We start from the raw sequence: 15,655 nt of genomic DNA on the forward strand, positions 1-15,655 counted from the left end.
AAATGCATTTTGAGTGAGTAGATAAATAGCATAAATGTTGTTGTTGCCAAAGGAATGAAAGACTGAGTAAAGAAGTAAGACTAGTAGTAGCCTATATATATTATATATTATTAAGACTAGTGTATATTATGCATTATGTACAATAATTATGCATCATATGGTACATACTGTACATATAATATGCATGTTTCAATCAAAACATTTCTCCAGCATTGATTTTAATATTAGAATAGTGGAACCAAATCAGGTTGAACATGCCAAAAGTATATGAAGCTGATTAGAGCAATGAGCAATGTTTAACAATATACCGTAATTGCCGGACTATAAGCCGCAGCTTTTTTCCCATGTTATACAACAGTGCGGCTTATATAGAGAATTTTACAGCTAACGGCCAGTTAGTTAGTTTTACAATGGTCTTTAACAAGGATTTATATATAGATTCTTACAGCTAACGGCCACCAGAGGCGCTCTAGCAGGAAGCAGGAAGGACACCTGCGGCTTATATATGTAAACATTAGTTTTTTGTTCTAAATTTAGCTGGTGCGGCTTATATTCAGGTGCGGCTTATAGTCCAGCAATTACGGTAGTTAGTTAGTGCTCAGTGTGAAAGGCCATTAAGATAAGAATGTGTGATTAGAAATGTGTACCTCCATTAGTGATCTTTTGTTTTTAAGTTTTTTTGTTTGGTTCTGGAATGTAGGCCTAATGTAACGTTTGTTCTTATTTTGTGTTGTCTATATTCATTCTTGATGTACGTTTCATTTTGTGGTATTTGTTACATCTGTATATTTTGTGATAAACTTGTTTTACTGTTGCTATACCTGTTACTTGTATTTCAATTCAAGGAAATGAATTGACATTGTTGCTTTAGGGAATCAACATAATTAATTTCAAAAGCCAAACTGTTATTATTCATTTATGGGCTAAACCATTATTTTCACAAGAGGGTGGTAAAATCTAGCTTTAACCATAAGTGCTAAATAGGCCATACAACAAATAACAAAAATACCAAACAAGCTACAAGCCCACGTGTCGCAAAAGAAAACACAAATGTAACGCCTATGCCCAAAATAGGGACTCCAGGTTGAAAACGGTTGAAATCTGAACAAATCGAACCTGTAAAAATGCAAATCTCTACAAACAAGTTGTAGTTAAAAATCTTTAATATATTTATACATATATTTATATATGTACACATTGACTTAACTATTCTGGTAAAAGTCAAGTAACACATTGTCAACTTCATTGTTAGTCACATGGTGGCACAAGTGAGACACTCAGGCACTGGCCCTGGTAATGACACAACCCTGGCCTTTATCAGAGCCCTGTCCCCCCAAAGCAGTGGTTCTACTCAAACGCTTTAATTTCAAGGAGACCCATTTTGTTACGCACAGACCCACATAACTCAAGAGTGTACAAATGGAGCCGTAAGGAACCATTTGGTTCCATTTGTACACTGAGTTACAGACCTGTAAGGGTCCATTTGGTTCCTAACTATCAATCATTTAACATGGGACCCCCTGGAGAACCCCGAACTCCCATCTTTTAAGGGAAACTGTAGTGTAGGGAAACAATTCCACCTGCCTTCACCTTAAAGGCCTTTTATCGTTAAATAAAGAGATAAAAAGGCAAATTAGACATTGGAAATTGTTACAAATACAGAATTCATTCATAATTCAAGTTCTGTATATTTGTAGCTATGGTCAAGGCCTAGTAAACATTTCACCGACTCGTCACGGTGGCAACGGGTCATTATCACAAGTCATGACCCAACGGTAGGCTGATCAACTCCACTCAAGTACCAACACGATGAACCCGTTTCTCCTCAGTTATCACTTTTCCTCTCATGTCTCAAAGTCACCTTCAAAATAGTGGACAGACAGTATCCAAAATCCTGTTCATGTAAATTATTTTACACCTAGGCAGACAGAGGTCACAAGGACAAACCAGGCAGGTGGAAGAGTCGAAAAAGCCCAATTTACTCTCCATCGCACGACGTGTCGCTCACCAAAAAGAACAAGTTATCACGAAGCGATGTTCCGTTAGCGTGAAGATCATGTCGGCCAGCGCCACGTCGTACTGTGGGTTATAAATGTGGGTCTTAATGCCCGCACTCCTCTCCATCACTCTATTTGTGCTATAATAGAAAGAGAACGTGACATCACACCATTGAAAGTAATAGCTGAAAACCTCCGAAGATGATGCCACCTGTCCATTGAACTCAATGAACTGGGGTGGGGGCGGTCGCACGGTTCTACTAAATTGGCACACGTATGCCTGACCTTCCATTTTTTAACCCTGAAACCCGATGTATACTTTGTCGTACGCCGGTATCTTGCTCTGAACATAGCCAATCTACAAGCTCACAATGCGTTACATCCACGTATTGACCTTGCAGATCGGCTATTTTCGGCACAAGACAACATTGGGCGACTATGTATAAATTAAGCACAAGGCCTAGGCTTCCCATGTAAGTCCTAGTTGATTCACGCTGATTCACCGGGCGCTGTCTACAACACACCGGACGGGACTTCCCAGTCAGGGTCAACTAAACTTGTAGTGACACTTCTCAGGGTAATCTTTATGTTCCCGCTCTGTGCCAGAGGGTGACCAGGAAGTACGAAGCTTAAAGAAGAATAAAATAAAACAATTAATCATTTTCTTAGATGCCATAGCAGCATCGTTCTAGTTGCTAAACCCACACATATCATGGGAGTTGTATGGATGGAAACCCTGTAATTAAACGTATAGAGTATACCCTTATGCAGATACATTGTAGTGGCTTTTCCACAAGGTGTGCGTATATACTCACCTATGTTAACTCAGTCCTTGTTATACATAACATGTACTTAATTGATGTGATTACAAATGATATGCACAAAGAGCTTACAGTCATTAACATAAACAAAAAATAGAATGTATATAATGTACTGTATATAGTCCAACATTGTATAATTGTTTATTTCTTTCCCAGAACAGTCCATCAGTCTTCAATATAGTCCTTTTGTCCTCCTTCGTAGTGCTGTAAACCTTTTTTTCCTTAAGAAAAAAGCAAAAAATAAAAAAGCAAAAAAATCTTTGTGGAAGAGTCTTCTTGTTTTTTGGGGGAAGAAGTAAAGTCACTGGTTTGCATGACAGAACAGGGTGCTTGAATATGTGCTGCATGCTGCCCTCCGCTGGTGAGGACTGGGAGGTGCGTTACAGGAAGGGGTTGGTGGAGCCTCCGCTGGGGAAGGATCCCGCTGGGGCTCCCGCCTGAAGCAGCACACAGGGACAGGGGGGACAGGGGGTTTGAGAGCAGTCATGGAGTATTTTTTACTTTAAAAGGTAGTAATACCACAACATTAAAATGATTTCTACATTTGTCGAACCGTTTAAAAAATAGCTGATGGGCTATTTTCGAATAGTGTGAATTTGAAAAATGGAAATACTCAATAACAGTGACATTGTTTCAATATTTTACTGAAGTACTTGGCTAAGAGAATTTATTACAAAAACAAACACACCCCCTTCATTATACATTATACCAGACTCATTACAACATTAGATTTAATAACTGCAATTACTTTGTTCACATATTCAGCACGAAAGCCTTCTTTTAAAAATGTGGGTAAACGAAGAGGATACTGTACATGCTCACCATAAATGGGTTACTGGACAGTCCCGGGCCAGCCATAGGTTGCCCAAATGGAGTCATGGAGGCCTTGTTTTGACCGTACACTGGATATGCAGGGCCTATAGGGAAATACAAGAGAGACTGGGCTTCATGACAAATGTTGGCCCCCTCCCCCCGGTCTGCAGTCTGCAACAATAGTATGCATTACTTTATGGTTTGTATGTGTACGTTGAAACCCTTTCAACTGTCAAACATAAACATCCATGTTACAGTCAACCAAATCACCAAGTCATTCTTGATAAACTAATAAGACGTTTATGACAGATATGCGACTTAAGACTGTGAAATGAAACATTACAAGGTGATGTTTCACGGTGCATTCAGACGTGAACGATGCACAGTCAATGATTTCAGTTCCTGTTCAGTATATTTTGTTCAGAGCTGTGTGACCCAAACACCATACTGCAGTATCTGCCATTGAAAAGTCAGTTTTGGTATGCTGCAGCACAACTTGCGACTCCCAGTGTAATGCCACCATGTGGATGAATATGTCCTACGTTCAGATTGCAGGCAATTCCTTTTTGCTTCTCAAAAACGATAATTAAGACTGACTGTCCAAACTGTTATTTGCAAGTCATCGGGTCAGATTTGTGTATTGAGACATCATCGACCTAACTGTACTGGTTGCTATGGTAGCGACTTAACGACATGACTCTTGAGTAACGCTGAATTACTCTATACTCGCAGTTCGTACGATGGTGTCGCTCGCTGAGAATAGCTTTTAGATCAGCTATTTTTGCTGAGTGACACGGTCATAGGAAAAACATATAAATCAGGCTTCAGTGACTAGACTGAGACAAATCGTTACAAATCAAATTTGAACCACCTAGCAACATGGTTCGAATCTGATTCTCAAACATCTGTTTCCATTTTTTTTGCTGTTCAGACTCGATAAAAAAAAAAAACTATCTGATTTAAATTTGGACAGGCCATTTGGCCTGCCAGTTTGAACATAGCCTAACAGTGGATTCAACCAATTCAAGCAAGTGGTCTTTCATTGGCAGGTACTGTATGTGTAGGAGGAGCTAACGAGGAGGGGTGTAGCGAGGGGGCCACTAACCATTCGGCTGAGGGTGATAGGCCCCGGGCTGGGGGTAGGGGACTGGGGCCTGGCCGGGGAAGGGCTGCTGGAAGGTTCCGCTGAAACTGGTCGGCAGGCTGTAGGAGGACGCATTCCCAAAGCCGGCGGGCATGCTCATAGAGCCAGTACCGAACGATGCTACGACACACACACAACATACAGCAACGTGTGCGCACGGTGTATGCAAAAACACACCACATTATGCACACGCACACACAGGTAACGGAGGCAGGGGAGTGAATTTTAAACATAGACACAACTTACCTTATCAGTAAAAAAAACTAGCTTACTTACTGGCTAATACAACTGGGTGTTTAGAAAGGGACAATAAATGCAGTGAGCCAGTGCACACAAACATACCTGCGGCTGGGGCTCTGCCATTGGTCTGGAAAGGATTGGTGGCCATTTCTGGGGCAACGGCTGCAGCAACGAAGGGATTTGTGGACGGGACGGCTGGAGGGAATACATGGGCAAGTTACAAACATTAACACATTGTATTGGCTTTCACACAAGCTTATTGAATCATATTGAATATATATATATAGGGGCGCAACAGGAAATCAAACCAATTGATTTAATCAATTATAAAGAGTACTCGATTATGTATAAAAAATAATAATCTATCCCTATTTTTGGCATGTTATTATTGGCAACATTGTTTTTGTTGTTTTTTTATTTAAAAAATAGTTAAAATAGCAGATCTACAAATGTGTTGTGAGCTTGTAGATCGGCTATTTTCAACATTTTCGCTTAACACCATCGACCAATGAGGTCTAAAATAGAGATTCACTGGTTAATCGATTTGTTGATATATTCGATTTCTTGATTATTCGAATAATCAAAAAAGTAATAGATGCAGCCCTACATTAAAAACACATTTATTACAAAAACCACCTCCAAAGCCTTGCTGCATACTGTGTAAAACAGAATGAGTCTGGGCAGGTGAGGATCCCAGCACAGCTCCAAACATATTCCTGCAAAAACAAAATCAATATGAATGAGACTTATGTCCATTAAAACAATATACAATGCATAGCAAGCTGCAGCTGTCTTCTTAACACATTTTCTAAAGCTGGCATATTGAGGGTTGTATGACATGACGTATGTTGGTGATTCAACACAAAGACAAAGACTGATTTGATATTTTTACAGTTTTTTGTTTGTCTAAGGCAAGGGTGTCAAACTGCAGGCCAGACTGATGATTTTGTGAACCAAAACAAAAATGATTAACTACAATTTTGTAGTATCTGTACGGCAGACAGGGGTGCAAATGGATGGTGAGACTGGTGACAAAGTCAAAACCAGTATGTTTTTAATTAGCTATGTACAGATTTTAACACTTTAAATAAATTTGTACAAACAAGAGAGATATATGTATAACAGTTATACCCAATGATGATATGAGGGGAAAAGACACCCAAACTTCTTTCACAAAATCTTTCATTGTCAGACCATTGGTAAGCAATACCATAGGGCAGTCATGAGTATGACATTTTACATGACGATTAATTGTCACTCAAACAATAGCGATTAACGATTTAATTGTGCTTTTGTCGTTGGCAATTACATTTCTGTTTGGCTTTTAGGCTTTGAAATTGCATGTGGCAGATATGACACATAACCTAAATATACTATAGTAATTACTGACATATTTGACAACTTTATACTTAAAAAAGAACATAGATAATAGCCGATCTACAAGCAACGCGTTGTGAGCTTGTAGATGTGCCTTTTCCACTATTTTTGAAAATGTCTGAAAACATTTTTCAACATGGAAACGATTATGACGATTATGACACAATAAATGCGATTATGTCAAATAATTGCAGTTCGACAGGCCTACCCTTGCACGTTGCTTCCTGTTGGGGCAGAGGAGCTGAGCTCATTGGCCAGCTCTGCCAGAGCAGCATAGCGGTCCTCTGCAGAGCTCCCCAATTGGCACTGAGCGGGGACTGCACTGGACATGGACGGGATAGGCACACCTCCCCCTGGAGAGGGAACGGAATAGATAATGGTCTGGCCCAGGATGGATAATAACCAATAGAGGGCGGAGTGGCCAATAGGGATGGAAAGTTTAAACCAGGGGTCTTCAACGTTTTCAGGCCAAGGACCCCTTAGTTGAGAGAGAGAGAGATGAAGCAGGGACCCCCACAACCTTTCATAGATTCCATATAGTTTGACATCGTTTGACGTCAGTATAATTTGGATTCATGTCCATTTGTGTTTTCAGATATTTAACCACTTGAGCGTACTAATACACTTGACTTTTTACTATGTACTTAGTCTGATCTTTTCCCCCTCTACACCAAACCTCTTTGCCGAAAATATCCGATCTACAAGCTCACAACGCCTCGCAGCGCGAGGCGTTGTGAGCTTTTAGATCTGCTATTTTTGGCTACAGTTCTCAGAATATGGACACTAGGGTTCAAGTTGTTAATAAGTATTGGAAGATTTGGAGGACCCCTTGTAGTAACTCTGAGGATCCCCTGTTGAAGGCTCCTGGTTTAAACGATTAACCGGGTACACAAACCTGATAGTTAAGAGACATCTAAGAAACCATAAGGCAGTGTAAAACAGTTCCATAAAGCCAGGTGAAATGTATTTGGACGCTCTTCACCTCGCAATTCGAAATTACATTCATTTGTATAAATATTACATCATGCTACGTTTAACCACGTTCAGTGGTGGGAAAAGTACTCACATATTTTGCTTAAGTAAAAGTATCAATACTGCAATGTAGAAATACTCTTGTTGAGTAAAAGTCCGGAAATTCAAAATGTACATGAGTAAAAGTATGAAAGTGTTGGCATCAAAATGTACTTAAAGTACCAAAAGTAAAAGTACAAAATGTTTGAAAATAGCAGATCTACAAGCTGTAGATCGGCTGTTTTCAAACATTTAACTTAAATAGGGTTAATGTATGTTTTTAATATTATAATTTTTTAACTGCTACATTTTTCAAAGAAATGTTGTGGAATAAAAGTACAACATTTGGATCCGATGTAGTGGAGTAGAAGTAAAAGTATTGTAAATTGGAAATACTCAAGTAAAGTACAAATACCTCAAAGTTGTAGAAGAGTACAGTAAACATACTTAGTTACTTTACACCACTGACATTCACACATGTAAACACACAGCTAAACATGTTTAGCTGCACCAGGACAACATAAAACTGGGCAATGTGTAAAAACCTGCGTGCGAATGGAGACATGAAGGAGAAGGCGTGGGTAGGTGGGCTTATGGTGGTGGTGGAGAGAGGGGGTACCTGATGACAAGGACTTGGAGGGGGGCGACGTGCCCAGATGGGATGGGATTGCAGAGTTGCCAAACGCCTCAAAGTTGGCAAAGTTGGCATTTGAATTACCCTGAGTTGCTGCGGCAACAAACAAGGAAACAAAAAAACACAGAAATGAGAGGAATGCAGAACTCAGAATGCCACGGGATGGTGACAGTGATGATGACATGACCTGGATGCAACAAACAAAACAAAACCAAAAAGAACAGAGTGGCCATGCCCTTTGCCTGGCGGCGGGGATAATCTTAACCAGGAAGTGGCTACCTGATTGGCTGGGAAATTGTGCAAAGTTGGCAAAGTTGGTGGAGCTGGCTGCATGAGAGGGCGGGGCAGCGAAGATGTCTCCACCCAGGTCAGACAGCAAGTCAAACTTCTTCTCCTGGTGGTTGATGCTGTGAGGCTGTGAGCGAATCAACCCTGGAGACTGTGGGAGGGAGAGGTGATGAGGGGTTAGACCTGTGGTTTACCACCCTTGACCTCCAGGACCGCTGCTAGACTTGGTTTTCTATCCTTCTCTACTTTCAGAGCTCGACCGATGCCAGATTTTTGAGTCCAATGCCAGCCCGACTTTGGAGAGTCCTACACCAATGATTATCAACCAATGTTTTATTTTGTCAAAAAGTCCAAACATTTTCGAATCAATTTGAGAAACATAAATTTGCTCAAAGTTTCTATTTGAGAAGAATGAACTTATAAAAAACAAAGAATCAGCAGTAGGGATCCTAACAGAAAACCAGAGGTAATAGGGCTGCTGATACAAAACTGTACTAAAATTAAACAGACTGTATAGATGCATCTTTACTGGGAAAGCAGATGATATGATATGATACCTGGCGAGGCGGGGTCTTGTTGAGGTGCAGGGTTTTGAGTGGCTGGACCTCAGGGGTGCTGCCTGTGCTGCTGGCTGAGGAACCAGACACTGAGGCCTGGACAGTGGCTACTGCCCTTGCCTGGTCTGGAGGAACATACCTACACAGGCAAGAATACAAAGCATATTGGGTGCACACATACACGCATGGAAACTGACTTCATACAAGGAGATATGCATGTGTGTGGTGTTTGATACCATGCAGGCTATTTTTTTCAATTAACTTAACAGACGATTACACCAAGAACAATAAGAACAGTACAATGATAACTATTTAATATAATTTTTAAAATCGTTCCAACTGAAGTGGATGGTAGAGTCCAGACCACATCTATAATGACAATGATAGATGGATCACATTCAGAGTGATAGAAACACAGTCAATCGCTCATCAGTGTGCAGTGGACACTCACATAATCATCATTATACTGTTTAATGGCTCTTTATAGTCATATACAGATCAATGCTGTAGCACTCTGTAGTTCTCTGCTTCTGTCAATAACAAAATTACTTTCAAAAAGAATATCAAGAAATATCTCTTGATTGGATAACATTGGTATCCCATGTTCACGAAAGAGCTGTAGAGATCAAGAGACCCCGGTTTCTGAATAAAACTTTAACTTCTTTAAATTTTAAACAAACAAACACCCTTTAACAAATACATGACTAGTTAATTGTCATCTAGTTAACGGTTAGGGTTAAGACAGCTGACTGGGTTTGGCTCTTGATGGCTCTGCTATCACATAAAATAAATAATGAATCTCACCATCTTTTCTTCTCGTATTTTTCCTGAAGGAATTCTTTTACTTTCTGTGGTTCGCGGAAGTCTGGCACAACTGATGTCCTGTCATCATAGAGACCCAACCAGATGTGTTTACAGACCTAAAGAGTAGGGATGGAAATGAAAGACTGATTTATAGTGCATCATAAGACGGTGTTGTGTGCAGAAAATACCGGACCTACAAGCTCAGCTTGTAGAGCCGCTATTTTCGGGACACAACGCTGTGCAATAAAGTTGACTGTAGCCAGCGGCAGACACAATGCAAGTCATGTTTCTCAGTCTCTTCACTAGGACGTGCAGACCGACCTACCTCATTATTGTGTTTCTGTAGAAAATCGATCTCCTGTTGTGTGAACGTGGTCATGGAGATGGACTTCACTCTGTGTGGAGGATTCAGACCTCGTCTGTGTGGAGGAGGAGGAGAACGTTAGCAGACGAAACAAAGACAGAAGCAGGAGGAGACATTCTTAACGCAGTAACAGTTCATCTGCCCTAAAGAAACTCAACAGATCTCCATCACCTTCCACTGCAAGAGTGCATGCACATTGACCTGGCCAGTCGCCAGTGTTTTTTTATTTGGAATGTTGATGGTATAGAGTACTTTTACTGATGCAGACCAATGTCGGCTACGAGGTAGAAAATGTGGAACCACTATTGCACAAAAATAGGAGAAATTCGCCCTGATGATCTTCGTTTGATCTTTATTTAATTTAAGCTGCAGTCCATAACTTTTATGTCCCACCTGGGATTCAAGACTGGGTCTCTGGTGTGAGAGACCAGACAGGCAGACACTCATGCAAGAGGCAACCCCTCAGGCAAAGTAATGTGGCAGCTACTGCAAAAATGCTGTTTGTGTATAATATACCAAGATCATACGTGTACATCCGCAGATGTTCTCTTTTTTTACACTCTCTCTTTTTTTAAATTATTGTTATTACCTATGCTGCTGCATTGTCTGAAGGAAGCTGAACAAACAGTTTTAATCATATTATGTACCCATACTCAAGTCTGTAACAATGAAGCAAAACCTAGAACCTTGAAACCCCTCCTTGGCCAGGGGAGAGATTGTGATTATGAGCTTCGGGCAGTACTACCTATCAACCAGTACTGTAGGTGCTCTACTCCTACCCAGTCCATCCGTTTTTATGTCTGGAGACTTGTGTCCACAGTCCAGGACAGGCTTCAGACACATCTCCTCAGGAGACGTGGCTCATTTCTGAACCCATTTGATTCTGCGTTAGGAACCTGTTGTGACCGTATGCCACTACTCCTACCAAATACCAGGGTCTACATTTCTCAATGGAAGAGTAGGGAGAATCCCTCCAAATGTACAAGTTATATTGCATTTACATACTTTACCATATCGATGAAAATAATGTAAAATAGTTCTAAATTGCTGATTAAAAGGGTTAGGTGATATACATGATATCACTGTATCAAAATGGACCCACAATCTATGGTTAGTGATGAGTCATCACTTTTCTGGGGTCAGCTCAGTTTTTTGGGTCCCGTTTTTTGCCAGAGGAATGTTTTTCGTGCAAAACAAATACTTGCAATGGATTCAGAATCATGAAAACCCCTAGAACCCTCACATGAACCTGTTGTGACCGTATGCCACTACTCCTACCAAATACCAGGGTCTACATTTCTCAATGGAAGAGTAGGGAGAATCCCTCCAAATGTACAAGTTATATTGCATTTACATACTTTACCATATCGATGAAAATAATGTAAAAGAGTTCTAAATTGCTGATTAAAAGGGTTAGGTGATATACATGATATCACTGTATCAAAATGGACCCACAATCTATGGTTAGTGATGAGTCATCACTTTTCTGGGGTCAGCTCAGTTTTTTGGGTCCCGTTTTTTGCCAGAGGAATGTTTTTCGTGCAAAACAAATACTTGCAATGGATTCAGAATCATGAAAACCCCTAGACCCCTCACATGCTACTTAAAACGATCTTTTGGGGGTCTTTTTTTCCCTGTATAGTAAGTGAAGGGACCCAAACTTGAACCCCTTGAATTTGATCCACTAAGAATATAATGGAAAACTTTTGACATGTTTTTTGGATGACCCTAAGGATCATAAAACAAGAATCAAATAATTATTCAATATAAGGTTTTGTGGCTTGTTGTTTCTTGTCAAAGTGGTGGACATAGTTTCTGTTGAATACTAATTACGTGGGGCAAGGTCCAGACCTGACACATCTGTGATCTAGGCACATATTCAAAGCTTAATTAGGATCCAAAACTGATTTGTATAGCATCAGCTTAGTATTGAGAAATTACAGATGTAACAATGCAACAGGATTAGGTCAATGAGGAGGAAGAGGCTGACTGTCTTTCAGCAAGAACTGCACTGGGACAAAAGATTTAACAGTAACAATTAATTGCCTATCAAATCAAGTCTGGGACCCCTGAATAGAGATGAATCTACAGCGCGTTGCCCTGTTTGCAGTGTCTTTGGATTGGATAGTCTTTTGGGTCAAACCTCAGATTGACTGGCCTATTACCTCCCAGTCCCTGCAGAGTAGTTCCGGAGCAGCGGATTGTGTGGCCCTGTCTTTCCCTATTAGGACTGATCGTGAGTAGCTACTGGGACGTAAGTCGGGACTTGATCAACCCCGGCTGGGTCACCTTAATCTCTTGAGACAGCCTCAGAGTCGCTCAAAGGAAGAGAGACAGACCGAGTGGGCGTCGCCCTTTCTTTGCGATGGCTCGCCAGATTGGGGTCACCTGAACGAGGGGTATGATGTTCCGAGACCCAAAACCCTAATGACTTTAGGCTACATCAATGAACATATGTCCAAGCTGCATACATGTAATGTTTTTTCACTCTATGAGTTCTCTCTCCTGGATTAAAATGCTATCCCGACTTGAAATGGGGACCCTTGCCTAGAGTAGTCATTTTAACTAAACAATATTCCTTAAAGCACCTTTAGTACTGAAAGATGACTTCGGATGTCAAGTGACATATTACTTTAGGTGTGTTTTTAAATGTTTTAAAGGACAACTTACAAGTACAACAAGGGGTCATAAAATGTTTTCGTTTACTGCTTTCTATCGTTTTAGCGATTTTGATTTCAGTGGGTGTGGGCATGCGGGCAAGTGGCTAAATATGTCTTTTTAGACACAATAAGCTTGTAATTTCTTTATTACTATTACAGTAACACTACTAGCCCCCATAAGTCAATCTGCTCATGAAAGATTGAGGTGCATCATGGGAGTGGGCTTTTTGTGTCTAAAAATATATATTTAGCCACTTGCACGCATGCCCCCACCCACTGAAGTCAAAATAGTTAAAATCGCTAAAACGGTAAAAAGCAGTAAATTAAAATATTTTAACCCTCATCTTTTCTTTTCTCTAATTACAATCTAAAATACGAACCCTTGTTGTAAAAAACTCACAGCACCAAGAGATACTTGTATATTGATCACACTCAGCATTCTGCTTGTCTTACAAATGCTGACAAGGGCTGAGGCGCCTGAGGAGACAATTTGACAATAAACATTTGCCATTACACTAGGGACTGTGTAAGCACACCCAGTTCACATGTGATCAACCGTGATATGCTCTAGTCTAAATTGTGTATTTGGCTTATTAATTAATCATAACGAATCCCGATTTAAGTTTTTTTCTCACAGGTTTACATCAGATTGAGTGGGTGGATGGATGGATGGATGGATGTGGACAACATGACTTGCAACAGGAGGGACCTACTGCCCCATATTGTGTCAAGTGTTTCCCAATGTGTGAGGCACTCCCTATAAGATAAGATACTTACTTATCTTGTGTATATACTCCTGAGATAAGGATAGTGTGTGTGTGTGTGTGTGTGTGTGTGTGTGTGTGTGTGTGTGTGTGTGTGTGTGTGTGTGTGTGTGTGTGTGTGTGGGTGGATGGATGGATGGATGTGGACAACATGACTTGCAACAGGAGGGATGTCCATGTAAAGTTCAATGTGAGGGGGTTGGCCTGGTTGTGACGTGATGTTTTGGAATACACTGCACAAATATTTGACTTCTTGTTATCTGGAACGCATGCAGTACTGCTGTAACCTTGACTCACTCTCTGAGTCAGAAGAACCAAGGCAATGGAAACAACATTTCCCAATCACTTACTGTAAACGCAGCTACGATAATCCCATATCTGCCCAGGTTTCAGAAAGTGAGCTAAACCTTCCAAACAAAAGCTTGAGACACTCGAGCCCTGCCCAGCCCGGGACAGGGACAAACGGCCTGCCCTGGGGGCTTAAAGCACAGATACCTGTCCTGAATTAGCTGACGAGCTAACGGTACCCTAGAGCAAATGACACCAAGGATTCTCCAGTGAAGTCACAAATAAGAACCATAAAGATAAGCACTACAGGAGTAGTTCAACCCCAAAAGAGTTCAATAATATTTTTTTAGTTTTTGTCGCATTCCTAAGACAAAGAAATTGATTCCGGATGGAGAACCAAATGCATTTGGGTCCCCATCCGGAATCAATGACAATGGTACATTTCAATAATCAAATTATTGTCTTAGGAATCAAGGAATGCGACAAAAAAAAATAGCGATAAAAATATTATTTAACTCAAGTCTCCATGGCGTCTTGTGAGTAATCAATAGAAAAAATGACATGTTGGGGGTGAACTACTCCTTTAAGACGCATTTGAACCAATTAAACTTTGACACAAATACTTTGCTTAACATAAAATGACATATAGGGAGATTCAACATTTTCGGTTATATTTTATATATTTCATATATCTCTCTCAGTATATTTTATCTCTATCAAGATACAGGTGAACTCTACGTGTGACTTTAATAATGTATAAAAAAGGGCTACATCCGCTTGTTCGTGACGTCACCGTCATGTCCTTGTCAAATTCGTCCTAGCTGGTAGGTAACTCCTCTCTCTCAAATCAACAACATGACCGACCCACCGCCCCACGGCAGGGCAGGCACCGCGCATGGCCGCGTTAACAGCAGCCGAGAAAAGAGCACCGGCGCCGGACTGACGTGGCCACGGTGCCGCTGTGTCACACTCACAGGATGCCGGAGCAGGTGGTGCAGACGAACGAGCCCACTGTCATGTTGGCGTAGGTCGGGCCGCGCTGGTCGCAGTCGAAGCATTTCCTATTCGGCGGTAAGCTGGTCATTTCCCGGAGCATCTTCAGATGGGTCTCCTCCTGCTTTCTCTTAGCGCTCGTCGCCATGGCCGAAAACCAACTGCCGTCGAACGGGGATAAGGGGTTTATAAAGAGGGGGTTTCACAATTCTATGGAACTCGTTCTGGAGGGGAGGAGGACGACGTCTTTGGGGGTGGACAGACAGACTCGCCTCGACGGCAGCGATGGTCCAGATACTACAGAATACAGAGACACCTTGCGGGACCGCTGTCATGTCACCCACCGCGGAGTCAATCAACACTTCCGCTTGATTACTTCACAATAAAGGTCACACGACTGGAGCGTAAATGGATACAAAAAAGATATATTAAATAAAATAAGTAACTATGTAAATTCACAGAAGTACTGCACTTAGGTACAAGTATTTCCAATTCGCAATACTTTTTCTATCTCGGATCTAAATATTGTACTTTTACTCCACTACATTTACTTTAATTTCTTTAAAACTTTAGTTAGTAGTTACTTTGTAGATTTTGATTATTATCACAAGACATACATTAAAGGAGTAGATCACTCCCTAAATAACTTTTTTTCTATATATTTGCCCCCATTGATTCCGGATGGACACAAATGCATCCGGAATCAATGGGGGGCACAAGTCTTCATTTTCAAAAGATAATAAACAGTTGACAACTTGAAATGGGACACTCTGCCTAAAGAGCACTTTTACTTTTGATACCAAAGTACATTTTTTATTCCACACTTTTACTTGTAACAGAGTATTTCAATATTGCAGTATCCATACTTTTATTATGTAAAATAAAATGTAGTACTTTTTC

General features: G+C 40.8%; 1 protein-coding gene across 5 annotated transcripts; it reads right to left on the minus strand.

The window, feature by feature from the left end:
• Positions 1–1,145: 1,145 nt before the first annotated feature.
• Positions 1,146–15,152, minus strand: agfg1b (ArfGAP with FG repeats 1b). 5 transcript variants are annotated; one of them, XM_080726516.1, is made up of 12 exons: positions 14,737–15,143; positions 10,012–10,105; positions 9,687–9,802; positions 8,883–9,021; positions 8,317–8,476; positions 8,023–8,130; positions 6,601–6,745; positions 5,652–5,731; positions 5,118–5,210; positions 4,737–4,895; positions 3,641–3,735; positions 1,146–3,255 (listed from the first exon to the last, which is right to left on the minus strand). In XM_080726516.1, the coding sequence occupies exons 1-12, from the start codon at positions 14,901–14,903 to the stop codon at positions 3,199–3,201; spliced, it is 1,413 nt and encodes a 470-aa protein (XP_080582642.1). In that variant the 5' UTR covers positions 14,904–15,143; the 3' UTR covers positions 1,146–3,198. The 5 variants fall into 5 exon arrangements, with proteins under 5 accessions (XP_080582642.1, XP_080582640.1, XP_080582643.1 ...); XM_080726514.1 differs by having other exon boundaries at positions 8,023–8,476; positions 14,737–15,147; XM_080726517.1 differs by lacking the exons at positions 1,146–3,255; positions 3,641–3,735 and having other exon boundaries at positions 4,744–4,895; positions 7,949–8,476; positions 14,737–15,150.
• Positions 15,153–15,655: the final 503 nt, after the last annotated feature.

The sequence above is a fragment of the Nannobrachium achirus genome (genome assembly GCF_963921795.1).
Source record: "Nannobrachium achirus genome assembly, chromosome: 5".
NCBI lineage: Eukaryota > Metazoa > Chordata > Actinopteri > Myctophiformes > Myctophidae > Nannobrachium > Nannobrachium achirus.

Bases quoted from the DNA above. Each gene is read 5' to 3' on its own strand.
- agfg1b (XM_080726514.1), bottom strand. From the start codon at position 14,903: ATGGCGACGAGCGCTAAGAGAAAGCAGGAGGAGACCCATCTGAAGATG. The intron at 5,732-6,600 runs GTAGGCCTGTCG...TTGTTTTTGCAG, and splicing joins ACAGGAAGCAACGTGCAAGG to GAATATGTTTGGAGCTGTGC. The intron at 5,211-5,651 runs GTGGTTTTTGTA...TATTCCCTCCAG, and splicing joins TATGCAGCAAGGCTTTGGAG to CCGTCCCGTCCACAAATCCC.